The 24,626-nt window shown below is 46.8% G+C and overlaps 1 protein-coding gene and 1 long non-coding RNA gene across 7 annotated transcripts in view; one reads left to right on the top strand and one right to left on the bottom strand.

Annotated features, from left to right (window-relative positions):
- LOC135234817 (caM kinase-like vesicle-associated protein) overlaps positions 1–24,626 on the top strand; it is a 49,321-nt gene that overhangs the window by 19,043 nt on the left and 5,652 nt on the right. For 5 of the 6 annotated variants that reach the window (XM_064299775.1, XM_064299774.1, XM_064299772.1 and 2 more), the window contains exons 2-8: positions 1,162–1,268; positions 2,310–2,441; positions 5,862–5,936; positions 6,814–6,952; positions 7,697–7,817; positions 8,679–8,754; positions 8,997–9,133. In XM_064299775.1, the coding sequence (XP_064155845.1) occupies positions 1,174–1,268; positions 2,310–2,441; positions 5,862–5,936; positions 6,814–6,952; positions 7,697–7,817; positions 8,679–8,754; positions 8,997–9,133 (775 nt within the window). In that variant the 5' untranslated portion in view covers positions 1,162–1,173. The remainder of the gene's footprint in view (positions 1–1,161; positions 1,269–2,309; positions 2,442–5,861; positions 5,937–6,813; positions 6,953–7,696; positions 7,818–8,678; positions 8,755–8,996; positions 9,134–24,626) is intronic. The other variant, XM_064299777.1, reaches the window with a different exon arrangement.
- Positions 7,938–8,207, bottom strand: LOC135234823 (uncharacterized). The gene is made up of 3 exons (XR_010324212.1): positions 8,129–8,207; positions 8,023–8,044; positions 7,938–7,979 (listed from the first exon to the last, which is right to left on the bottom strand). It is a non-coding gene; the product is annotated as an uncharacterized LOC135234823 (long non-coding RNA).

The raw sequence follows: 24,626 nt of genomic DNA, 5'->3' as shown, positions 1-24,626 counted from the left end.
TGAATTTCTATGTTCAGAAGTATACTGTCTGTACCGCTTTGGAAGCTGGCACATTGCACATTATTACACAAACATTGGTATACAAATTGTATTTTTTAAAATGTCCCATGTCACTCGGTGTTGTTTAGTATTTCCCTATTATTTTTTCTTTAAATTTTTCATTTTTCAAATTAGTATTTATTTTTGCAAAAACAATGGGATATGTAGTAAGAAACAAACAATAATGTCTAAGTAGACATGATAAGCACCCCTCTCTCTCTCTCTCTCCCCCTCTCTCTCTCCCCAGGTTCCTCTATCGGGGGATTACAGTTAGAGATTACAGGCAGCAGAGATTACACGGGCAGAGTTCACCCCAATCCCCTCCCTTTTCTACATGCTGTCCTGTTTTTCTGATGTTTCCTCTTTTTTTCAGACCCATATGGCCATTGTTACTTTCATTATCATAATTATGATTGAGCTTTTGTTTCGGGTCACTTAGTATTATTTTGATTAAAATGGACTTTTAGTTTATGGCTATGTCTTATTATCATAATTAAAATGCCGATTACTTCTTGGCGCTCTGCCGAATAGCTGCCGAAATGTTTTCTAGTTGAACGCGAGCCGTGTTGATATTTGGACCGGGCTTGCTCTTTATATGGCTTTCTGGACATATTTGATTCTTCTCTTTGCTGTCCTGGTGTCCTCAGTAATGTGTGGTGACCAGTTTACACTGGCTCTTTAACTGTGAAGTGAGGATGATTTATGATTTGTTGTATAAATGTGGAAATGTGTCAGAGAAATATTTCAGAGTGCGTGTTCTGTTGTTCGTCTTCATTCCAATTACCATATGTGTTGGAATTTATGTCAAACTACATCTCAACGTTTGTTACGCATGTACAGTGTTAAACTGGTGTGTTGAAAAGGGTTTAGTTTGTGAAATTGTGAGAAAGTAAAGATGGCAAACAAGTGGGAGTCCAAGGCACTCTTAGTGGTGAAGTTAAACGTGCTGAACCTGCGCCTTGGGGCCTCACCCAACCTTCTTCGGGTTCCAGGGTTTTTGGTAAATTGATGTTTGATTCTGTGCTACGCTGCTGACCTGCTGACCTCTCCCAGCAGAATGCCAGTGCCTGTCCCCCTCCAGAACGCTCGTTAATTTGGCAATGGGGTCTGTGTTTTCGGCAGGTGTGACCCGTCATGCCGTTCGGGTGCCTTGTCCCGCGGGACGGCGGGAGGTCGAGTAACCTGCCTGACATCACCGACAAATATGAGTTTGGGCAGATTCTGAAGGCGTGAGTAGCTGCCAGCCAATTACAGCCTCCGGCTGCAACTCCATCTCTCCCTAGGGCAGTCTCCAGTTTCTCTTACAGGAAAATGTTAAATGTTACTGGAAGCATCGCTCCTTTTTACTAAATCTGTGTGCCAGTAGTGCAGTTTATAGTGATACAACAGTGGTATGTGGAGATATATGCATACGCAAGCATTCAGTGCCCTGAAAAAGTATTTACCCCCTTCCTGGTTTCCTCTGGTTATTGCTTTTCTGTCACACTGAATGGTTTGAAATCTTTAGACAAAATGACTGTGTGACACCTGGAAGCACTGCTTTTACGCTGAGCTGCCTGTGCTGTGGCTCTGTACAGTGTGTCTGTGCCTTGGCTCTGTACAGTGTGTCTGTGCTTCAGCTCTGTACAGTGTGTCTGTGCTGTGGCTTTGTACAGTGTGTCTGTGCCTTGGCCCTGTACAGTGTGTCTGTGCTGTGGCTCTGTACACTGTGTCTGTGCCGCGTGTCCCTCAGTTTGCTGTCTGTGCTGCGTGTCCCTCAGTTTGCTGTCTGTGCTGCGTGTCCCTCAGTTTGCTGTCTGTGCTGCGTGTCCCTCAGTTTGCTGTCTGTGCTGCGTGTCCCTCAGTTTGCTGTCTGTACTGCATGTCCCTCAGTTTGCTGTCTGTGCTTCGTGTCCCTCAGTTTGCTGTCTGTGCTGCGTGTCCCTCAGTTTACTGTCTGTGCTGCGTCGCTCGGTTTACTGTCTGTGCTGCGTGTCCCTCGGTTTACTGTCTGTGCTTCGTGTCCCTCGGTTTGCTGTCTGTGCTGCAAGTCCCTCAGTTTGCTGTCTGTGCTGCGTGTCCCTCGGTTTGCTGTCTGTGCTGCAAGTCCCTCGGTTTGCTGTCTGTGCTGCGTGTCCCTCAGTTTGCTGTCTGTGCTTCGTGTCCCTCGGTTTGCTGTCTGTGCTGCAAGTCCCTCAGTTTGCTGTCTGTGCGGTTTCTCTGCATGTCCCTCAGTTTGCTGTCTGTGAGGTTTCTCTGCGTGTTTTCACTACGGGTTTCTGTCTCTGCAGGAAGGAGTTCTGTGAGCTGTGCCTGGCTCGGGAGCGACAGACGGGCCAGGTCTTCATCTGCAAGAAGTTTCTGAAGAAAGACGGCAGGAAAGTGCGCCGCGCCGCGAAGAACGAGATTCTGATCCTGAGGATGTAAGAGCGGGGTCCTGATTCACTGTGAGAGTGTTCAGTCTGTAAGAGCGGGGTCCTTATTGACAGTGAGAGTGTTCAGTCTGTAAGAGCTGGGTCCTTATTGACAGTGAGAGTGTTCAGTCTGTAAGAGCGGGGTCCTTATTGACAGTGAGAGTGTTCAGTCTGTAAGAGCGGGGTCCTTATTCACTGTGAGAGTGTTCAGTCTGTAAGAGCGGGGTCCTTATTCACAGTGAGAGTGTTCAGTCTGTAAGAGCGGGGTCCTTATTCACACTGAGAGTGTTCAGTCTGTAAGAGCGGGGTCCTTATTCACAGTGAGAGTGTTCAGTCTGTAAGAGCGGGGTCCTGATTCACAGTGAGAGTGTTCAGTCTGTAAGAGCGGGGTCCTGATTCACTGTGAGAGTGTTCAGTCTGTAAGAGCGGGGTCCTGATTCACAGTGAGAGTGTTCAGTCTGTAAGAGCTGGGTCCTTATTCACTGTGAGAGTGTTCAGTCTGTAAGAGCGGGGTCCTGATTCACTGTGAGAGTGTTCAGTCTGTAAGAGCTGGGTCCTTATTGACAGTGAGAGTGTTCAGTCTGTAAGAGCTGGGTCCTTATTCACTGTGAGAGTGTTCAGTCTGTAAGAGCGGGTCCTTATTCCAGTGAGGTTCAGTCTGTAAGAGCGGGTCCTTTCACACGAGGTTGTCTGTAAGCGGGCTTATCACATGAGAGTGTCAGTCTGTAGAGCGGGGTCCTAGTTCAGTGAGGGTCGATCTGTAGAGCGGCCAGGTCTGATTCACAGTGAGAGTGTTCAGTCTGTAAGAGCGGGGTCAGATTCACGTGAGAGTGTCACGAACGAGCGGGTCCTGATCACAGTGAGGAGTGGTTCAGTCTGTAAGAGCGGGTCCTGTCACAGTGAGAGTCTCTGTAAGCGGGGTCCTGTTCACAGTGAGAGTGTTCAGTCTGTAAGAGCGGGGTCCTGATTCACAGTGAGAGTGTTCAGTCTGTAAGAGCGGGGTCCTTATTCACAGTGAGAGTGTTCAGTCTGTAAGAGCGGGGTCCTGATTCACAGTGAGAGTGTTCAGTCTGTAAGAGCGGGGTCCTGATTCACACTGAGAGTGTTCAGTCTGTAAGAGCGGGGTCCTTATTCACAGTGAGAGTGTTCAGTCTGTAAGAGCGGGGTCCTGATTCACACTGAGAGTGTTCAGTCTGTAAGAGCGGGGTCCTTATTCACAGTGAGAGTGTTCAGTCTGTAAGAGCGGGGTCTCCTGAGTGTAGATCACACATGAGAGTGTTCAGTCTGTAAGAGCGGGGTCCTGATTCACATGGTGTCATTGTAAGGGGTTTTCAGAAGTGTCATCGTAAGAGCGGGGTCCTGATTCACAGTGAGAGTGTTCAGTCTGTAAGAGCGGGGTCCTTATTCACAGTGAGAGTGTTCAGTCTGTAAGAGCGGGGTCCTGATTCACTAGTGATGAGTGTTCAGTCTGTAAGGAGCGGGGTCCTATTCACAGTGAGAGTGTTCAGTCTGTAAGAGCGGGGTCCTTATTCACGTGAGAGTGTTCAGTCTGTAAGAGCGGGGTCCTGATTCACAGTGAGAGTGTTCAGTCTGTAAGGCGGGGTCCTTATTCACAGTGAGAGTGTTCAGTCTGTAAGAGCGGGGTCCTGATTCACAGTGAGAGTGTTCAGTCTGTAAGAGCGGGTCCTGATTCACAGTGAGAGTGTTCAGTCTGTAAGAGCGGGGTCCTGATTCACAGTGAGAGTGTTCAGTCTGTAAGAGCGGGGTCCTGATTCACAGTGAGAGTGTTCAGTCTGTAAGAGCGGGGTCCTGATTCACAGTGAGAGTGTTCAGTCTGTAAGAGCGGGGTCCTGATTCACAGTGAGAGTGTTCAGTCTGTAAGAGCGGGGTCCTGATTCAGCAGTGAAGAGGGTTGATCAGGAATTCTGTAAGAGCGGGTCCTGATTCACAGTGAGAGTGTTCAGTCTGTAAGAGCGGGGTCCTATTCACAGTGAGAGTGTTCAGTCTGTAAGAGCGGGTCCTGATTCACAGTGAGAGTGTTCAGTCTGTAAGAGCGGGGTCCTGATTCACAGTGAGAGTGTTCAGTCTGTAAGAGCGGGGTCCTGATTCACAGTGAGAGTGTTCAGTCTGTAAGAGCGGGGTCTCCGTGAGTTCAGTCTGTAAGACGGGGTCCTATTCACTGAGAGTGTTCAGTCTGTAAGAGCGGGGTCCTGATTCACAGTGAGAGTGTTCAGTCTGTAAGAGCGGGGTCCTGATTCACATGAGAGTGTTCAGTCTGTAAGAGCGGGTCCTTATTCACAGTGAGAGTGTTCAGTCTGTAAGAGCGGGGTCCTGATTCACAGTGAGAGTGTTCAGTCTGTAAGAGCGGGGTCCTGATTCACATGAGAGTGTTCAGTCTGTAAGAGCGGGGTCCTGATTCACAGTGAGAGTGTTCAGTCTGTAAGAGCGGGGTCCTGATTCCACTGTGAGAGTGTTCAGTCTGTAAGAGCGGGGTCCTGATTCACGTGAGAGTGTTCAGTCTGTAAGAGCGGGGTCCTGATTCACAGTGAGAGTGTTCAGTCTGTAAGAGCGGGGTCCTGATTCACAGTGAGAGTGTTCAGTCTGTAAGAGCGGGGTCCTGATTCACTGTGAGAGTGTTCAGTCTGTAAGAGCAGGGTCCTTATTCACTGTGAGAGTGTTCAGTCTGTAAGAGCGGGGTCCTGATTCACTGTGAGAGTGTTCAGTCTGTAAGAGCGGGGTCCTTATTCACTGTGAGAGTGTTCAGTCTGTAAGAGCGGGGTCCTGATTCACTGTGAGAGTGTTCAGTCTGTAAGAGCGGGGTCCTGATTCACTGTGAGAGTGTTCAGTCTGTAAGAGCGGGGTCCTGATTCACTGTGAGAGTGTTCAGTCTGTAAGAGCGGGGTCCTGATTCACTGTGAGAGTGTTCAGTCTGTAAGAGCGGGGTCCTGATTCACTGTGAGAGTGTTCAGTCTGTAAGAGCAGGGTCCTTATTCACAGTGAGAGTGTTCAGTCTGTAAGAGCGGGGTCCTTATTCACAGTGAGAGTGTTCAGTCTGTAAGAGCGGGGTCCTTATTCACTGTGAGAGTGTTCAGTCTGTAAGAGCGGGGTCCTTATTCACTGTGAGAGTGTTCAGTCTGTAAGAGCAGGGTCCTTATTCACTGTGAGAGTGTTCAGCCTATTCAGTGTTAATTGTGGTGAAAGTGCATGAGAGAGCATTACGCTCCGCACTGCAAAATGTTCAATGTTAAATCAACTCTTATAGAGTACCTATGGTCCTACTCTGGTCCCTATTGGGCTCATATGTACTCTGTTAGAGTTGAAGTAACACTGGACATGGTTACTCCTGTCTGCCCCACTACTAGTATTGATTGTTAATGGTGTTTATCGGTTTTGTTAGTGTGAATTGGCTTTCGGCTGTTCCTCTTTCAGGGTCAGCCACCCCAACATCTTGCAGCTGATGGACACCTACGAAACCAGGAAGGAATACTTCATCATCCAGGAGATGTGAGTCTTCAGACTCCGCATCGGAACAGAATCACAAGGACATTCTTAACTGTTTTGGTGGCAGAATCTGTTATCTGTTAAATGAATTATCTTTTGTTAAGGCAATAATGGCAGTAGGATTGAACATAAGAACAGTCAATGCTTACTCTTCCCAGTCAGTCTTGGGATAGAGATATAAAATCCAGTTGAACTGTGTATAGTGATTGCACATCTGTGTCTGAAGAGCTGCTGATAATGATAATAATTAGGACTCCTTTCTTTTATATTGTAATTTTCTTTTTACACAATAACAACAAATATAATTTTAATTATCATCACTGTTGTTGTTATTGTGTAATAAATCAACAAATATAATAGTGATATAATAGTAATTTACATATATTTATGGAAGGATATGTGTGTGTTTTATGTTGGTGCATGCATGCGTTGTATGTGTTTGTGTGCATGCATTTGTGTGTTTTGTGCTGTTTTGTTCTACGTGTGTATTTGTGTGCATGTGTGTGCGTGCGTGTGTGTGTTTATGTGCGCGTGCGTGCGTGCGTGTGTGCGTGTGTGTTTATGTGCGCGTGCGTGTGTGTGCGCGTGTGTGTGCGTGTGTGTTTATGTGTGCGTGCGTGTGTGTTTATGTGTGCGTGCGTGCGTGTGTGTATGTCTGTGTGTGTGTGTGTGTGCGTGTGTGTATGTCTGTGTGTGTGTGCGTGTGTGTGTGTATTGGTGTGCGTGTGTGTTTATGTGTGTGCGTGTGTGCGTGTGCGTGTGTGTGTGTGTCTGTGTGTGTGCGCGTGCGCGTGCGTGTGTGTGTCTGTGTGTGTGCGCGTCCGCGTGCGCGTGCGTGTGTGTGTGTTTATGTGTTGGTGTGGATCGCTGTGCCTCTCAGAGCCACAGGAGGGGATCTGTTTGACTGGATCCTGGGTCAGGGCAGCTACACAGAGAGAGACGCTGCAAACGTGGTCCGCCAGGTGCTGGAGGCCGTGTCCTACCTGCACTCCCTCAACATCGTCCACAGGAACCTAAAGGTGTGAGGCGCTGCTTTCTGTAGGGATGGGGTGGGATTAGTGAGAGAACATCGTCCACAGGAACCTAAAGGTGTGAGGCGCTGCTTACTGTAGGGATGGGGTGGGATTAGTGAGAGAACATCGTCCACAGGAACCTAAAGGTGTGAGGCACTGCTTTCTGTAGGGATTGGGGGGGAGTTTGTTTGTGTTTCTGTGTGTGTGGTTCAAGCATAATCCGTTCACCTACACAGTGAAATGACTGATTAATTCATTAATGTTAATTCAACTCTAACAAATAATATTTGGTCCCAATGGATAACATTCGGACCCAATGGGGACCAAATGTTATCTGATAGTGTTGAATTAACACCGCTAGAGTTTTATTAACACTGAACATTTCACTGTATAGCGTATGCACACAGACACCAGAGATCTGCTCTTATCTGCGCTTTAATGACCTCAAACATTTTTTTTGGTTGTTTTTGTAGGTTGTAGTTAATCTCTTTCTGTTATAATTGGCATAATTATGCCTGCATGCCTCTATGGATATAGACAGCACAAAAAAGAAATTATCTTTCTATTCTCTCTTGTTTATATATTGGGAAAACATATGATTTCTGTATACATCTGTAGTATAGTTATACTACAGTACATTATTTGCACATGCCTGCATTTGGTCACTGGAATTCCTTGGAAATATCATTGGATTTGTTTCCAGGCTGTTCTGGCCTTTAGTGCATTTACCCTGCTTATTACTGCCCCCAGCTGGAGAATCTGATGTACTACACCGAGAATAACCAGAGTAAAGTGGTTCTGCGTGACTTCTACCTGTCCACGTTTGAGAACGGCTCCATCACTGAGCCCTGTGGCACACCTGAGTACCTGGGTATCTGCTTCTCTTTTCTCATATATCACAGCTCTGATTTAATGAAGTCTCTTTCTTCTGTTGTTAATGAACTGCCTGTGTCACTAACAAACTTCCTCCCTGTAGCTGCCATTAATGACCTCGCTTTCTATCATTAATGACCTCCTTTCTATCATTAATGACCTCTCTTTCTATCATTAATCACCTCCTCTCTGTAATTAATGACCTCCCTTTCTATCATTAATTACCTCCTTTTTATCATCAGTTACCTCCTTTCTATCATTAATGACCTCCCTTTTATCATTAATCACCTCCTTTCTATCATTAATGACCTCCCTTTCTGTAATTAATGACCTCCATTTCTGTAATTAGTGACCTTCTTTCTCTTATTCATGACCTCCTTTTGGTCTTTGTCATTGCCAGCCTCCCCCTGTCTTTTTAAACTTGTATTATCTTATTTTGTGGCATTCTCTTGTCTGATATCATCTATGCACATAAGACATCCTCTGTATTATAACCTCTGTCCTGTATGCACATAAGACATCCTCTGTATTATAACCTCTGTCCCGTATGCACATAAGAGATCCTCTGTATTATAACCTCTGTCCTGTGTGTACATAAGAGATCCTCTGTATTATAACCTCTGTCCTGTATGCACATAAGACATCCTCTGTATTATAACCTCTGTCCTGTATGCACATAAGACATCCTCTGTATTATAACCTCTGTCCTATATGCACATAAGACATCCTCTGTATTATAACCTCTGTCCTGTGTGTACATAAGACATCCTCTGTATTATAACCTCTGTCCCGTATGCACATAAGACATCCTCTGTATTATGACCTCTGTGTGACGGAATGTCCCTCTCTCCTCTCTGAGCCCCGGAGGTAGTGACTCGTCATCGGTACGGACGGCCGGTAGACTGCTGGGCTGTGGGAGTCATCATGTACATACTGTAAGCAGCCAGCCTGTACGGCGCTGTGAAAACGTGTCTCCTGTCTGACTGTCTGCCAATGTGTGAATGTGTCCCATTTCTTACATTGGATTTGGCCTGATTTTTTTTACATCAAGAGCTGTATTCCCTGTTTTTGGCTTGGTGTGGATAGGAGAAGTAAGCATATATGTATATACATATGCATTACTCTCCCCTTCATTCTTTGGCTTTAACGGCGCTCTCTCCTTTCCCTTGTCCGTCAGTCTGTCCGGAAACCCGCCGTTCTTCGATGAGGCAGAGGAAGAGAACACGGACCTGCACAACCGGGTGCTCTTCTGCCGCATCGCCGCCGGCGAGTTTGAGTTCGACTCCCCCTACTGGGACGGCATCTCCACTGCAGGTAACCCAGAAAGGGCCACGCGCAGGTGCCTGTGGGGAAAACAGCGTAATCGCACTGGAGGAGGGGCGTAATCGCACTGGAGGAGGGGCATTATCACACCAGAGGAGGGGTGTAATCACACCAGAGGAGGGGTGTAATCACACCAGAGGAGGGGTGTAATCACACTAGAGGAGGGGCATAATCACACTGGAGGAGGGGTGTAATCACACTAGAGGAGGGGTGTAATCACACCAGAGGAGGGGTGTAATCACACTAGAGGAGGGGTAATCACACTAGAGGAGGCTGTAATCACACTAGAGAGGGGGGTAATCACACCAGAGGAGGGTGTAATCACACTAGAGGAGCGGTGTAATCAACCAGAGAGGGTGTAATACACTAGAGGAGGGGTGTAATCACACTAGAGGAGGGTGTAATCACACTAGAGGAGGGGTGTAATCACACCAGAGGAGGGGTGTAATCACACTAGAGGAGGGGTGTAATCACACTAGAGGAGGGGTGTAATCACACTAGAGGAGGGGTGTAATCACACCAGAGGAGGGGTGTAATCACACTAGAGGAGGGGTGTAATCACACCAGAGGAGGGGTGTAATCACAGAGGAGGGGTGTAATCACACTAGAGGAGGGGTGTAATCACACTAGAGGAGGGGTGTAATCACAGCAGAGGAGGGGTGTAATCACACTAGAGGAGGGGTGTAATCACAATAGAGGAGGGGTGTAATCACACTAGAGGAGAGGAGGGGTGTAATCACACTAGAGGAGGGGCGTAATCACACTAGAGGAGGGGTGTAATCACACTAGAGGAGGGGTGTAATCACACTAGAGGAGGGGTGTAATCACACCAGAGGAGAGGCGTAATTGTGGTCAGGAAAGGGTGGAACTGTGGTGGGGAAGGAGCGTCATTGTGGAGCAGAAGGGGTGTAATCACAGTGGAGAAGGGCCCTGGCCTGGTTATGTCGGTCGCTCAGGGATTACCCCCCCCCCCCCCCCCCGTATGTTTGAGACAAGCGCATAAGGGGGCATTAGTCACATTCAGTCATGTTAGCAGTAATTCTGTTTTTTTTTGTCTAAACTACAGGCAGTGTTACCTTTTTTTTGTGCTATTTTGTTAGCAGAATGAATGTAAGTCCACTGCAAGTCACTCCCATGTGACTAAATGCTACAGCAAATGATTCAAAACTGCTGGTTTCATCAGTTTCAAGATGGCTAAATAAATCCAGATTTGACTCTACTAATCCGCAATCACAAATCTGATTACTCTGTGATTGCCGACAGACCTCTCCAGATTTGATTGCAGTGTTTATAAATCTGACTGTGCTATAATCAGATATTAGGGGATTTCTAATGGGACGGTGAGGAGATGAAGTAGGCCGGGTGGGGGGATTATGCATTATATCCTGAACACCACTTTGGGGGCAATGCACACTTTAAAATAGTTAAGATAATAGTAACAAACTAGACAATTCCTGCAGAAATTGTGAAGTGTGGTTGCCGCCAACGCAAAGTCGACTTTGTGCTGAACGGAGTGAACAGTGGTAGGTAGTTGCTATGATGTCTGAGGCAGTTGCTAGGGTGTTGCTAGGTGGTTCTATGGAGTTCTAAGTGGTTTCATGGAATTCTAGGCAGTCGCTAGGGTGGTGCTAGGTGGTTGCTATGGAGTTTCAGGTGGTTGCTATTGAGCTCCAGGTGATTGCTAGGGCATTGCTAGGTGGTTGCTAGGGTATGCTAAGTGGTTGCTAGGATGTTGCTAGGTGGTTGCTATGGTGTTCTAGGCGGTTGCTAGGGTGTAGCTAGGCAGTTGTTATGGTGTTCCAGGTGGTTGCTAGGATGTTGCTAGGTGGTTGCTATGGAGTTATAGCCGGTTGCTAGGGTGTTGCTAGGCATTTGCTATGGAGTTATAGGCAGTTGCTAGGGTGTTGCAAGGGTATTCTAGGTTTCCTGCTAGGATGTTGCTAGGTGGTTGCTATGGAGTTATAGGCAGTTGCTAGGGTGTTGCTAGGCATTTGCTATGGAGTTATAGCTGGTTGCTAGGGTGTTGCTAGGCATTTGCTATGGTGTTCCAGGTGGTTGCTAGTGTGTTGTTAGGTGGTTGCTATGGAGTTCCAGGTGGTTGCTGGGGGGTTGCTAGGGTATTCTAAGTGGTTGCTAGGATGTTGCTAGGTGGTTGCTATGGAGTTATAGGCGGTTGCTAGGGTGTTGCTAGGCAGTTGTTATGGTGTTCCAAGTGGTTGCTAGGGTGTTGCTAGGTGGTTGCAAGGGTGTTGCTAGGTGGTTGCTATGGAGTTCTAGGCGGTTGCTATGGTGTTGCTAGGTGGTTGCTATGGAGTTCTAGGCGGTTGCTAGGGTGTTGCTAGGTGGTTGCTATGGAGTTCTAGGTGGTTGCTAGGGTGTTGCTAGGTGGTTGCTATGGAATTCTAGGTGGTTGCTAGGGTGTTGCTAGGGGGTTGCTAGGGTATTCGAAGTGGTTGCTAGGATGTTGCTAGGTGGTTGCTATGGAGTTCTAGGTGGTTGCTATGGTGTTGCTAGGTGGTTGCTATTGAGTTCTAGGCAGTTGCTATGGTGTTGCTAGGTGGTTGCTATGGAATTCTAGGCGGTTGCTAGGGTGTTGCTAGGTGGTTGCTATGGAGTTCTGGGTGGTTGCTAGGGTGTTGCTAGGCGGTTGCTATGGAGTTCTAGGCGGTTGCTAGGGTGTTGCTAGGTGGTTGCTATGGAGTTCTAGGTGGTTGCTAGGGTGTTGCTAGGGGGTTCCTAGGGTATTTGAAGTGGTTGCTAGGATTATGCTAGGTGGTTGCTATGGAGTTCTAGGTGGTTGCTATGGTGTTGCTAGATGGTTGCTATGGAGTTCTAGGCCGTTGCTAGGGTGTTGCTAGGTGGTTGCTATGGAGTTCTAGGTGGTTGCTAGGGTGTTGCTAGGTGGTTGCTATGGAGTTCTAGGTGGTTGCTAGGCTGTTGCTAGGGGGTTGCTAGGGTATTCGAAGTGGTTGCTAGGATGTTGCTAGGTGGTTGCTATGGAGTTCTAGGTGGTTGCTATGGTGTTGCTAGGTGGTTGCTATGGAGTTCTAGGCCGTTGCTAGGGTGTTGCTAGGTGGTTGCTATGGAGTTCTAGGTGGTTGCTAGGGTGGGTTGCTAGGTGGTTGCTATGGAGTTCTAGGCAGTTGCTAGGGTGTTGCTAGGTGGTTGCTATGGAGTTCTAGGTGGTTGCTAGGGTGTTGCTAGGCGGTTGCTATGGAGTTATAGGTGGTTGCTAGTGTGTTGTTAGGTGGTTGCTATGGAGTTCTAGGCCGTTGCTAGGGTGTTTTTGGTGGTTGCTATGGTGTTGCTAGGTGGTTGCTATGGAGTTCTAGGCCGTTGCTAGTGTGTTGCTAGGTGGTTGCTATGGAGTTCTAGGTGGTTGCTAGGGTGTTGCTAGGGTGTTGATAGGTGGTTGCTATGGAGTTCTAGGCGGTTGCTAGGGTGTTGCTAGGCGGTTGCTATGGAGTTCTAGGCCGTTGCTAGTGTGTTGCTAGGTGGTTGCTATGGAATTCTAGGTGGTTGCTAGGGTGTTGCTAGGGGGCTGCTAGGGTATTCGAAGTGGTTGCTAGGATGTTGCTAGGTGGTTGCTATGGAGTTCTAGGTGGTTGCTATGGTGTTGCTAGGTGGTTGCTATGGAGTTCTAGGCCGTTGCTAGTGTGTTGCTAGGTGGTTGCTATGGAGTTCTAGGTGGTTGCTAGGGTGTTGCTAGGGTGTTGCTAGGTGGTTGCTATGGAGTTCTAGGCGGTTGCTAGGGTGTTGCTAGGTGGTTGCTATGGAGTTCTAGGTGGTTGCTAGGGTGTTGCTAGGCGGTTGCTATGGAGTTATAGGCGGTTGCTAGGGTGTTGCTAGGGTATTCTAGGTGGTTGCTAGGATGTTGCTAGGTGGTTGCTATGGAGTTATAGGTGGTTGCTAGGGTGTTTCTAGGGGATTGTTAGGGTATTCTAAGTGGTTGCTATGGTGTTGCTAGGTGGTTGCTATGGAGTTCTAGGTGGTTGCTAGGGTGTTGCTAGGTGGTTGCTATGGAGTTCTAGGCCGTTGCTAGGGTGTTGCTAGGTGGTTGCTATGGAGTTCTAGGTGGTTGCTAGGGTGTTGCTTGGGTGTTGCTAGGTGGTTGCTATGGAGTTCTAGGCGGTTGCTAGGGTGTGGCTAGGTGGTTGCTATGGAGTTCTAGGTGGTTGCTAGGGTGTTGCTAGGCGGTTGCTATGGAGTTATAGGTGGTTGCTAGTGTGTTGTTAGGTGGTTGCTATGGAGTTCTAGGCTGTTGCTAGGGTGTTTTAGGTGGTTGCTAGGGTGTTGCTAGGGGGTTGCTATGGAGTTCTAGGAGGTTGCTAGGTCTTTACTGAGTCCAATGACGCGACCCATAGTTCTCTATGACAAACGGTTCAAAAGTTATGAAATATCAAACATCGGCCAATCAGGAAGGGGGGCGAGGCTGATCTCCACCAATGGACAAAGGACTCTCTACCATGTCCAATGAGGCATTGCACAATTTGTGGGCAATTTTTCCCCATAGAGATGAATGGCAGAATGTTCAAATCTAGAGAGAGACCAGAGTACTGCTGCTAGAAGACAGACCATTGTGACATCACAAGGGTGAGAAGACAGAGCATTGTGACATCACAAAGGTGAACATTCCGCCATTCATTCTCTATGGGAAAAATTGCCCACAAAAATTCAAATATTTCAAAAACTGTCCACCCAAACTTTCCAAAAAGTAATAGCACACCATTCCCGATCAAGCCGCTCGATTTGACATATTGCACGCGTATGTGGTGTGAAAACTCTGGGAGGAGTAGCGGTCCAAAAAATGGGTGGAATAATAATAATAATAATAACTAGACAATTCCTGCAGAAATTGTGAAGTGTGGTTGCCGCCAACGCAAAGTCGACTTTGTGCTGAACGGAGTGAACAGTGGTAGGTAGTTGCTATGATGTCTGAGGCAGTTGCTAGGGTGTTGCTAGGTGGTTCTATGGAGTTCTAAGTGGTTTCATGGAATTCTAGGCGGTCGCTAGGGTGGTGCTATGTGTTTGCTATGGTGTTTCAGGTGGTTGCTATTGAGCTCCAGGTGGTTGCTAGGGCATTGCTAGGTGGTTGTTAGGGTATTCTAAGTGGTTGCTAGGATGTTGCTAGGTGGTTGCTATGGAGTTCTAGGCGGTTGCTATGGTGTTGCTAGGTGGTTGCTATGGAGTTCTAGGCAGTTGCTATGGTGTTGCTAGGTGGTTGCTATGGAGTTCTAGGCGGTTGCTATGGTGTTGCTAGGTGGTTGTAGGGAGTTCTAGGCGGTTGCTAGGGTGTTGCTAGGTGGTTGCTATGGAGTTCTAGGTGGTTGCTAGGGTGTTGCTAGGGGGTTGCTAGGGTATTCAAAGTGGTTGCTAGGATGTTGCTAGGTGGTTGCTATGGTGTTGCTAGGTGGTTGCTATGGAGTTCTAGGCCGTTGCTAGGGTGTTGCTAGGTGGTTGCTATGGAGTTCTAGGTGGTTGCTAGGGTGTTGCTAGGGTGTTGCTAGGTGGTTGCTATGGAGTTCTAGGCAGTTGCTAGGGTGTTGCTAGGTGGTTGCTATGGAGTTCTAGGTGGTTGCAGGTGTTGCTAGGTGGTTGTATTGGGTTCAGTGGTTGCTAGGTGTGTGCTAGGTGGTTGCTATGGAGTTCTAGGCGGTTGCTAGTGTTGCTAGGTGGTTGCTATGGAGTTCTAGGTGGTTGCTAGGGTGTTGCTAGGTGGTTAGTATTGGGTTCCAGGTGGTTGCTAGGTGTTGCTAGGTGGTTGCTATGGAGTTCTAGGCGGTTGCTAGGTGTTGCTAGGTGGTTGCTATGGAGTTCTAGGCGGTTGCTAGGGTGTTGCTAGGTTGCTATGAGTTCTAGGTGGTTGCTAGGGTGTTGCTAGGGGTTGCTAGGTGTTGCTAGGTGTTGCTATGGAGATCTAGGTGGTTGCTAGGTTGCTAGGTCGTTGCTATGGTGTTCCATGTGGTTGCTAGGTGTTGATAGCAGTTTTATGGTTATGTTGCAGGCTGCTAGGTGGTTGCTATGGTTCAGGTGTTGCTAGGGTGTTGCTAGGCGGTTGCTAGGGTATTCTAAGTGGTTGCTAGGATGTTGCTAGGTGGTTGTTATGGAGTTTTAAGCGGTTGCTCGGGTGTTGCTAGGCAGTTGTTATGGTGTTCTAGGTGGTTGCTAGGGTGTTGCTAGGTCGTTGCTATGGTGTTCCATGTGGTTGCTAGGGTGTTGCTAGGCAGTTGTTATGGTGTTCCAGATTGTTGCTAGGGTGTTGCTAGGTGGTTGCTATGGTATTCCAGGTGGTTGCTAGGGTGTTGCTAAGTGGTTGCTATGATGTTCTAGGTGGTTACTATGGTGTTGCTAGGTGGTTGCTATGGCGTTATAGCCAGTTGCTAGGGTGTTGCCAGGCATTTGCTATGGTGTTCCAGGTGTTTGCTAGTGTGTTGTTAGGTGGTTGCTATGGAGTTCTAGGCCGTTGCTAGGGTGTTTTAGGTGGTTGCTAGGGTGTTGCTAGGGGGTTTCTAAGTCTTTACTGAGTCCAATGACGCGACCCATAGTTCTCTATGACAAACGGTTCAAAAGTTATGAAATATCAAACATCGGCCAATCAGGAAGGGGGGCAAGGCTGATCTACACCAATGGACAAAGGACTCTCTACTATGTCCAATGAGGCATTGTACAATTTGTGGGCAATTTTTCCCCATAGAGATGAATGGCAGAATGTTCAAATCTAGAGAGAGACCAGAGTACTGCTGCTAGAAGACAGGGCATTGTGACATAACAAGGGTGAGAAGACAGAGCATTGTGACATCACAAGGGTGAACATTCCGCCATTCATTCCCTATGGGGAAAAATTGCCCACAAAAATTCAAATTATTCAAAAACCGTGCAACCAATCTTTCCACAAAGTAATAGCACACCATTCCCGATCAAGCCGCTCGATTTGACATATTGCACGTGTATGTGGTGCGAAAACTCTGGGAGGAGTAGCGGTCCAAAAAACAGGCGGAAAGAATAATAATAATAACTAGACAATTCCTGCAGAAATTGTGAAGTGTGGTTGCCGCCAACGCAAAGTCGACTTTGTGCTGAACGGAGTGAACAGTGATAGGTAGTTGCTATGATCTCTGAGGCAGTTGCTAGGGTGTTGCTAGGTGGTTCTATGGAGTTCTAAGTGGTTTCATGGAATTCTAGGCGGTCGCTAGGGTGGTGCTAGGTGGTTGCTCAGGAGTTTCAGGTGGTTGCTATTGAGCTCCAGGTGGTTGCTAGGGCATTGCTAGGTGGTTGCTAGGGTATGCTCAGTGGTTGCTAGGATGTTGCTAGGTGGTTGCTATGGAGTTCTAGGCGGTTGCCAGGGTGTAGCTAGGCAGTTGTTATGGTGTTCCAGGTGGTTGCTAGGGTGTTGCTAGGTGGTTGCTATGGAGTTATAGCCGGTTGCTAGGGTGTTGCTAGGCATTTGCTATGGAGTTATAGGCAGTTGCTAGGGTGTTGCAAGGGTATTCTAGGTGGCTGCTAGGATGTTGCTAAGTGGTTGCTATGGAGTTATAGGCAGTTGCTAGGGTGCTAGGGGGTTGCTAGGGTATTCGAAGTGTTGCTAGGATGTTGCTAGGTGGTTGCTATGGAGTTCTAGGTGGTTGCTATGGTGTTGCTAGGTGGTTGCTATGGAGTTCTAGGCCGTTGCTAGTGTGTTGCTAGGTGGTTGCTATGGAGTTCTAGGTGGTTGCTAGGGTGTTGCTAGGGTGTTGCTAGTGGTTGCTATGGAGTTTTAGGCGGTTGCTAGGTGTTTGCTAGGCAGTTGTTATGGTGTTCCAGATTGTTGCTAGGGTGTTGCTAGGTGGTTGCTATAGTGTTCCAGGTGGTTGCTAGGGTGTTGCTAGGTGGTTGCTATGGTGTTCTAGATGGTTGCTATGGTGTTGCTAGGTGTTGCTATGGCGTTAAAGCCGGTTGCTAGGGTGTTGCAGGCTTTGCTTGGTTCAGGTGTGCTAGTGTTTGTTAGGTGGTTACTATGGTCAGTGTTGCTAGGGGGTTGCTAGGGTATTCTAAGTGGTTGCTAGGATGTTGCTAGGTGGTTGCTATGGAGTTTAGGTGGTTGCTAGGGTGTTGCTAGGCAGTTGTTATGGTGTTCCAAGTGTTGCTAGGGTGTTGCTAGGTGGTTTCTATGGGTTCAGGTGGTTGCTAGGGTGTTGCTAGGTGGTTGCTATGAGTTCTAGGCAGTTGCTATGGTGTTGCTAGGTGGTTGCTATGGAGTTCTAGGCGTTGCTAGGGTGTTGCTAGGTGGTTGCTATGGAGTTCTAGTGTTGCTAGCGTGTGTAGGGTGTTGCTAGGTGGTTGCTTGGAGTTCTAGGGTGTTGCTAGGGTGTTGCTAGGTGGTTGCTATGGAGTTCTAGGCGGTTGCTAGGTGTTGCTAGGTGGTTGCTATGGAGTTCTAGGCGGTTGCTAGGGTGTTGCTAGGTGGTTGCTATGGAGTTCTAGGTGGTTGCTAGGTGTTGCTAGGTTCGTATTCGAAGTGGTTGCTAGGATGTTGCTAGGTGGTTGCTATGGAGTTCTAGGTTGTTGCTATGGTGTTGCTAGGGTTGCTATGGAGTTCTAGGCCGTTGCTAGGGTGTTGTAGGTGGTTGCTATGGAGTTCTAGGTGGTTGCTAGGTCTGTTTATGGAGTCCATGTGTACGTGACCTAGGTTCTATGGACAGTGTTCAAGTTATGATATCTAAATCGGTCAATAGGGCAGGTGGTGCTGGGTGATCTCCATGGTGACAATGGATCTCTATTTGCCCAGGGTGCTATGGCTATTCTAGGGGTTCTTTTTGCTAGGTGAATGCCGGAAAGTTCTCTAGGAGTGTTGAGTAGGTGTTGCAGAGACAGGGGCATTGTGATTCAAAGGGTGCTAGGAGTTTGAGTGTGCTCAAAGGTGTTCGCTAGTGTTTGCTATGGGTTCCAGGTGTTTCAAATTTTTCAAAGGAATCTTTCCACAAGTATAGCGTTGCTATGGTGATTTGACATATGCAGTGTTGTGGTGTCTGAGGGTAGGTTGCTAGGTGAATTTTTATGGATGTTCCAGTGTGGTGTGGTTGCCCGCAGCGTTTGTGCTATTAGGGTGCAGTGTGGTGTTGCTATGTGTCTGAGCAGTTGCTAGGGTGGGTTTCTAGGTGGTTCTATGGAGTTCTAGGTGGTTCATGGAATCTAGGTGGCGCTAGGGTGGTGCTAGGGTTGCTTAGGGTTCAGGTGGTTGCTAGGGTGTTGCAGAGTTGCAGGGTTGCTAGGGCGATGCTAGGGTGTTGCTAGGGTTGCTCAGTGGTTGCTAGGATGTTGCTAGGTGGTTGCTATGGAGTTCTAGGCGGTTGCTAGGGTGTGCTAGGCAGTTGTTATGGTGTTCCAGGTGTTGCTAGGGTTGCTAGGTGGTTGCTATGGAGTTCAAGGGTTGCTAGGTGTTGCTAGGCATTTGCTATGGAGTTATAGGGTTGCTAGGGTGTTGCAAGGGTATTCTAGGTGGCTGCTAGGATGTTGCTAAGTGGTTGCTATGGAGTTATAGCAGTTGCTAGGGTGCTAGGGGTTGCTATGGGTATTCGAAGTGGTTGCTAGGATGTTGCTAGGTGGTTGCTATGGAGTTCTAGGGGGTTGCATGGTGTTGCTAGGTGGTTGCTATGGAGTTCTAGGCCGTTGCTAGGTGTTGCTAGGGGTTGCTAGGAGTTCTAGGTGGTTGCTAGGGTGTTGCTAAAGGTGTGCTGGGGTGCTATGGAGTTTAGGCGGTTGCTAGGGTGTGCTAGGCAGTTGTTATGGTGTTCCAGATGTTGCTAGGGTGTTGCTAGGTGGTTGCTATAGTGTTCCAGGTGGTTGCTAGGGTGTTGCTAGGTGGTTGCTATGGGTTCTAGATGGTTGCTATGGTGTTGCTAGGTGTTTGCTAGGCGTTAAGCGGTGCTAGGGTTTTCAGGAGTTTGCTATGGTGTTCCAGGTGGTTGCTAGTGGTGTTGTTAGGTGGTTACTATGGAGTTCAGGTGGTTGCTAGGGGGTTGCTAGGGTATTCTAAGTGGTTGCTAGGATGTTGCTAGGTGGTGCTTGGAGTTATAGGTGGTTGCTAGGGTGTTGCTAGGCAGTTGTTATGGGTTCCAAGTGGTTGCTAGGGTGTTGCTAGGTGGTTGCTATGGTGTTCCAGGTGGTTGCTAGGGTGTTGCTAGGTGGTTGCTATGAGTTCTAGGCAGTTGCTATGGTGTTGCTAGGTGGTTGCTATGGAATTCTAGGCAGTTGCTATGGTGTTGCTAGGTGTGCAGTGGTTGCTATGGAGTTCTAGGTGGTTGCTTATGTGTTTGTAGGTGGTTGCTATGGAGTTCTAGGTGGTTGCTAGGCTGTTGCTAGGGGTTGCTAGGGTTTCAGTGGTTGCTATGGTGTTGCTAGGTGGTTGCTATGGAGTTCTAGGTGGTTGCTAGGTGTTGCTAGGTGGTTGCTATGGAGTTTAGGCGTTGCTAGGGTTGCTAGGGTTGCTATGGAGTTCTAGTGGTTGCTAGGGTGTTGCTAGGTGTTGACTAGGTGGTTGCTATGGATCACTCTAGTGGTTGCTAGGGGTTGCTAGGCTGTTGCATGGAGTCAAGGCTCTAGGCTTGCTAGGGTTGCTAGGTGGTTGCTATGATTGTGTTGCTAGGTTTGTAGGGTTGCTAGTGGTGTATGGATGTCAGGCGTGCTATGGTGTCTCAAGGTGATGAGCAGGCTGTGCTCAGGGTGTTGCTATGTGTCTATGGAGTTCTAGTGTTTGCTAGGGTGTTCTAGAGTGGTTGCTCAGGAGTTCCTAGGCGTTGCTAGGGTGTTGCTAGGGTTGTAGTGGATTCAAGTGGTTGCTAGGATGTCAAGGTGGTTGCTATGGAGTATCTAGGTGGTTGCTATAGTGTGCTAGGTGGTTGCTATGGAGTTCTAGGCGTTGCTATGGTGTTGCAGGTGTTGCTATGGAGTTCTAGGTGTTGCTAGTGTTGCTGGTGGTTGCTATGGAGTTCAGGCAGTTCTATGGCAGGTTGCTAGGTGGTTGCTATGGAGCTAGGCGTTGCTAGTGTTGCTAAGTGGTTGCCTATGGAGTCTAGGTGGTTGCTAGGTGTTGCTAGGTTGCTAGGAGTCAGGGTTGCTAGGATGTTGCTAGTGTTCTAGAGTTGGTTGCTAGGAGTTGCTAGTGGTTGCTATGGTTCAGGTGCGTTTTAGAGTTCTAGGACAGTCTATGTGTTGCTAGGTGGTTGCTATGGATTTGGCGGTTGCTAGGTGTTGCTGGTGGTTGCTATGGAGTTCTAGGCGGTTGCTAGGGTGTTGCTAGTGTGTGCTATGGAGTTCTAGGTGGTTGCTAGGTGTTGCTAGGGGTTGCTAGGGTTTATCGAGTTGGTTGCTAGGATGTTGCTAGGTGGTTGCTATGGAGTTCTAGTGGTTGCTAGGTGTGCTAGGTGGTTGCTATGGAGTTTAGGCGTTGCTAGTGTGTTGCTTAGGTGGTTGCTATGGAGTTATAGGCGTTGCTAGGGTGTTGCTAGGTGGTTTCTAGGAGTTCTAGGTGGTTGCTAGGGTTCTAGGCGATTGCTGCTATGGAGTCTAGGCAGTTTATCAGGGTGTTGCATAGTTGGTTGCTAATGGCCTTCTAGGGGTGCAGGGTGATTGCCTAGGAAGGTCTGCTAGGATCAATGAGGCGTTGCTAGATGTTGCAGTGGCTTTTCATAGGAGTTCTAGTGGTTGTATGGTGGTGCGATATGTGGCTGCTATGGATGTGACCTAGCAGGTTGCGAGAGTGTTTGCATCAGGTGACTTGCTTCATGGATTCTAGGTTGCAATTCAATTTTTCAACGGCTTTCCGTAATGCAATTCCATATCGGAGTTCTATTGCGTGTTTGCTAAATGGGGGTAGCTAGGGTGGATTGCTATATAGTCTAATTATGAGATAATTGCTAATGGTGTTGCTAGGACCGTAATGTGCTAACTGGAAGTTTCGGCGGTTGTAGGGTGTTGCAGGCATCTAGGAATGTGCTATGGGTTGCTAAGGGTTGACAGGTTGTTCTAGGCGGTTGCTAGGTATTCTAGTGAGTTAGCTACATAGGCGGTTCATTTGAAGGCACGTTTCTAGGAGTCTAGGTGTATTCCTGGGTTGATGGTTATCTCATGGTTGCTATGGAGTATAAGGCGTGCATAGGGGTTTGCTAGTTTGCAATGATCAGGGTGCTGGGCTTTAAGCAGAAGGGCTAGGGAGATTAGGTGCAGGTTGCAGAGTTCTAGCCTTATCGTTAGTAGTTCATGGTTGTGGAGGTTTCTAGAGTTCTAGCCGTTCTAGTTACGATCCATGATGCCAAGTCTCTATGAAAAGTTCAAAGTTTGAAATATAACATCGACATCAGAGAGGACAGTGTCTACTCATGGAATAGATTCGCTAGCTCAGAGCAGAGATTTCTAACCAGGCATTCCCTATTTTTGTTTTGTTGAATGTTTCATTTTTTAGGCAGAACCGAAAGCTATGTCTGAACACCTGTCATAGAACGTACGCTTGTGAGACTGAGCATGCAAAACGAAAGTCGGCCTTGAATCTTTGGAAAAATTTCCAGTAGCGAAGATGCAAATTTCTAACCAGTATCACGCAACGTCCACTATTGTTTAAATTCGTTATTTCTAGGCGTCGATGCTATTGCAATGTATAGGGTGCGAGTTCTGGTTGAGGTCACTGAGTCCAAGACGGAATGGTGAAAACGGTCAAGTATAAATAATCAAATAATCAGAGATGATTCAATATGTGCAAACTTAATCAATGAGGTATTGCCATTTGTGGCAATTTCCCATAATGAATATGTTCAATCTAAAACAGTAGTCTGCCCTAGAGACCAGCATTGATAATACATAGTGCAAAGCAGAAGCATGTAGTGCATCCAAGGTAACTCCATTCATCTCTAGGGAAAATATAAAAATTAATTTCAAACGTGCAACCAACTTCACAAAGTATAGTTCCCATCAAGCGTCATTTGACATATCACGTGATATGTGGTGCAATAACTTGGAGGTAGCTGGCTAGGACCAAATAAAATGTGCAAAGATAGTGTATGCCTAAGGCACCACATAATAATAATATGGCATAATAATAGTGTAGTTGCCTAAGGCAACCACACTAATAATAGCAATAATAATAGTGTAGTTGCCCTAAGGCACCACACTAAAATGAGTGCAATAAATAGACTAACAAATAACTAGACATTCTGCAGAAATTGTGAAGTGTGGTTGCCGCCAACGCAAAGTCAACTTTGTGCTGAACGGAGCGAACAGTTTCTGTAGCATGAGCAGAGACATAGTATGGTATACATGATATAACATCACGGCAACGAGTTCATTTGCAACACACTATTCAGAGCTAAATTAACCCTTCATCAATACTTGAGATCAGCGATTTACTCACGGTATGCTGTGACGAGTGACGGCGAATCATAAAGCTAGCTGGCCACTTCAGAGGGTCTTGGAAAAACGTTATATCTGCACTGCACAACCGCTCCATTTTAAAAAGCAAGACAGGGCTAGGGAGATTAATGTGATTGATTTATGGTTTTACGTTAAGTTCAGCTCATTTTTACCATTCAAATAAAAACATTTAACTGTGCTGCAATTCAGAGTTTAATCTGTTACCTTAGATACGAACTCATAGACAGGATAGCCTACTACGTGTTAGCCGACCCAAATTTCTGGAGTTAGACCGGACCTGAAGTGCTGCACACGTGCTGTTGACGGCGTTGTTCCAGTTTTCAGTACAGTCTGGCTTGTTTGAAAATTCGTTTATTCAGTAGCTGAGAGCATAAGCTTTCTAACCAGGTATAACAGCACGTCTATTTTTGTTTTTTTAATATCGTTTTTTTAGGTCAACCGAAAGCTATGTCATCATGTCATAGAACGTATTCGCTCTTTGTTAGCACTAGCATGCAAATACGCAAAGTCTGGCTTGTTTGAAAATTCGTTTATTCAGTAGCTGAGAGCATAAGCTTTCTAACCAGGTATAACAGCACGTTATTTTGGTTTTTTAATATCGTTTTTTTAGGTCAACCGAAAGTGCTCTCATTATCGCATTAAGCCATTGACTGTTTGTTAGCACTAGCATTCTAAGACGCTGCATGTGACGAAACGTCGTCAACGATTAGCGTAATGTCTCGTGAAATACTATTATTATTGAGGACTTCTGGTTATGCCTAAGCCATATGTTTTTTGATATACCTAGTGACAGCGTTGTTCATTTGTAATTTTTCATTTGAATATCGTTCTTTCACTTCCGCAATCAGCTTTCCTATCCTGCTGCTGAGACGTAGAGCTGACCGCATCACGTGTGCTAAGCGACCAAGCTGTAACTTCACCGTTCGCATATGAATGACGTCACCTCTCATTCATCTCTATGGGGAAAAATTGGGCATAAAAATTAATATTTCTCAAAAACCGTGCAGCGAAACTTTCCACAAAGTAATAGCACACGATTCCCAAAGAAGCCGGTCATTTTGACATATGGCACGTGTATGTGGTGTGAAAACTCTGGGAGGAGTAGCGGTCCAAAAAATGGTGGAAAAAAAGTGTTGAATAATAATAATAAATGTGAAATAATAGTAGTTGCCTAGAACACACTAGACAATTCCTGCAGAAATTGTGATGTGTGGTTGCCGCCAACGCAAAGTCAACTTTGTGCTGAACGGAGCGAACAGTTTCTGTAGCATGAGCAGAGACATAGTATGGTATACATGATATAACATCACGGCAACGAGTTCATTTGCAACACACGTATTCAGAGCTAAATTAACCCTTCATCAATACTTGAGATCAGCGATTTACTCACGGTATGCTGTGACGAGTGACGGCGAATCATAAAGCTAGCTGGCCACTTCAGAGGGTCTTGGAAAAACGTTATATCTGCACTGCACAACCGCTCCATTTTAAAAAGCAAGACAGGGCTAGGGAGATTAATGTGATTGATTTATGGTTTTACGTTAAGTTCAGCTCATTTTTACCATTCAAATAAAAACATTTAACTGTGCTGCAATTCAGAGTTTAATCTGTTACCTTAGATACGAACTCATAGACACAGGATAGCCTACTACGTGTTAGCCGACCAAAATTTCTGGAGTTAGACCGGACCTGAAGCTGCTGCACACGTGCTGTTGACGGCGTTGTTCCAGTTTTCAGTACAGTCTGGCTTGTTTGAAAATTCGTTTATTCAGTAGCTGAGAGCATAAGCTTTCTAACCAGGTATAACAGCACGTCTATTTTGTTTTTTTAATATGTTTTTTTAGGTCAACCGAAAGCTATGTCATCATGTCATTAAACGTATTCGCTCTTTGTTAGCACTAGCATGCAAACACGCAAAGTCTGGCTTGTTTGAAAATTCGTTTATTCAGTAGCTGAGAGCATAAGCTTTCTAACCAGGTATAACAGCACGTATATTGTTGGTTTTTTAATATCGTTTTTTTAGGTCAACCGAAAGTGCTCTCATTATCGCATTAATGCCATTGACTGTTTGTTAGCACTAGCATTC

Source organism: Anguilla rostrata, chromosome 11 (genome assembly GCF_018555375.3).
Source record: "Anguilla rostrata isolate EN2019 chromosome 11, ASM1855537v3, whole genome shotgun sequence".
NCBI lineage: Eukaryota > Metazoa > Chordata > Actinopteri > Anguilliformes > Anguillidae > Anguilla > Anguilla rostrata.
Note: the sequence above shows the minus strand (reverse complement) of the source record. Positions and strands in the feature narration are given on the sequence as shown.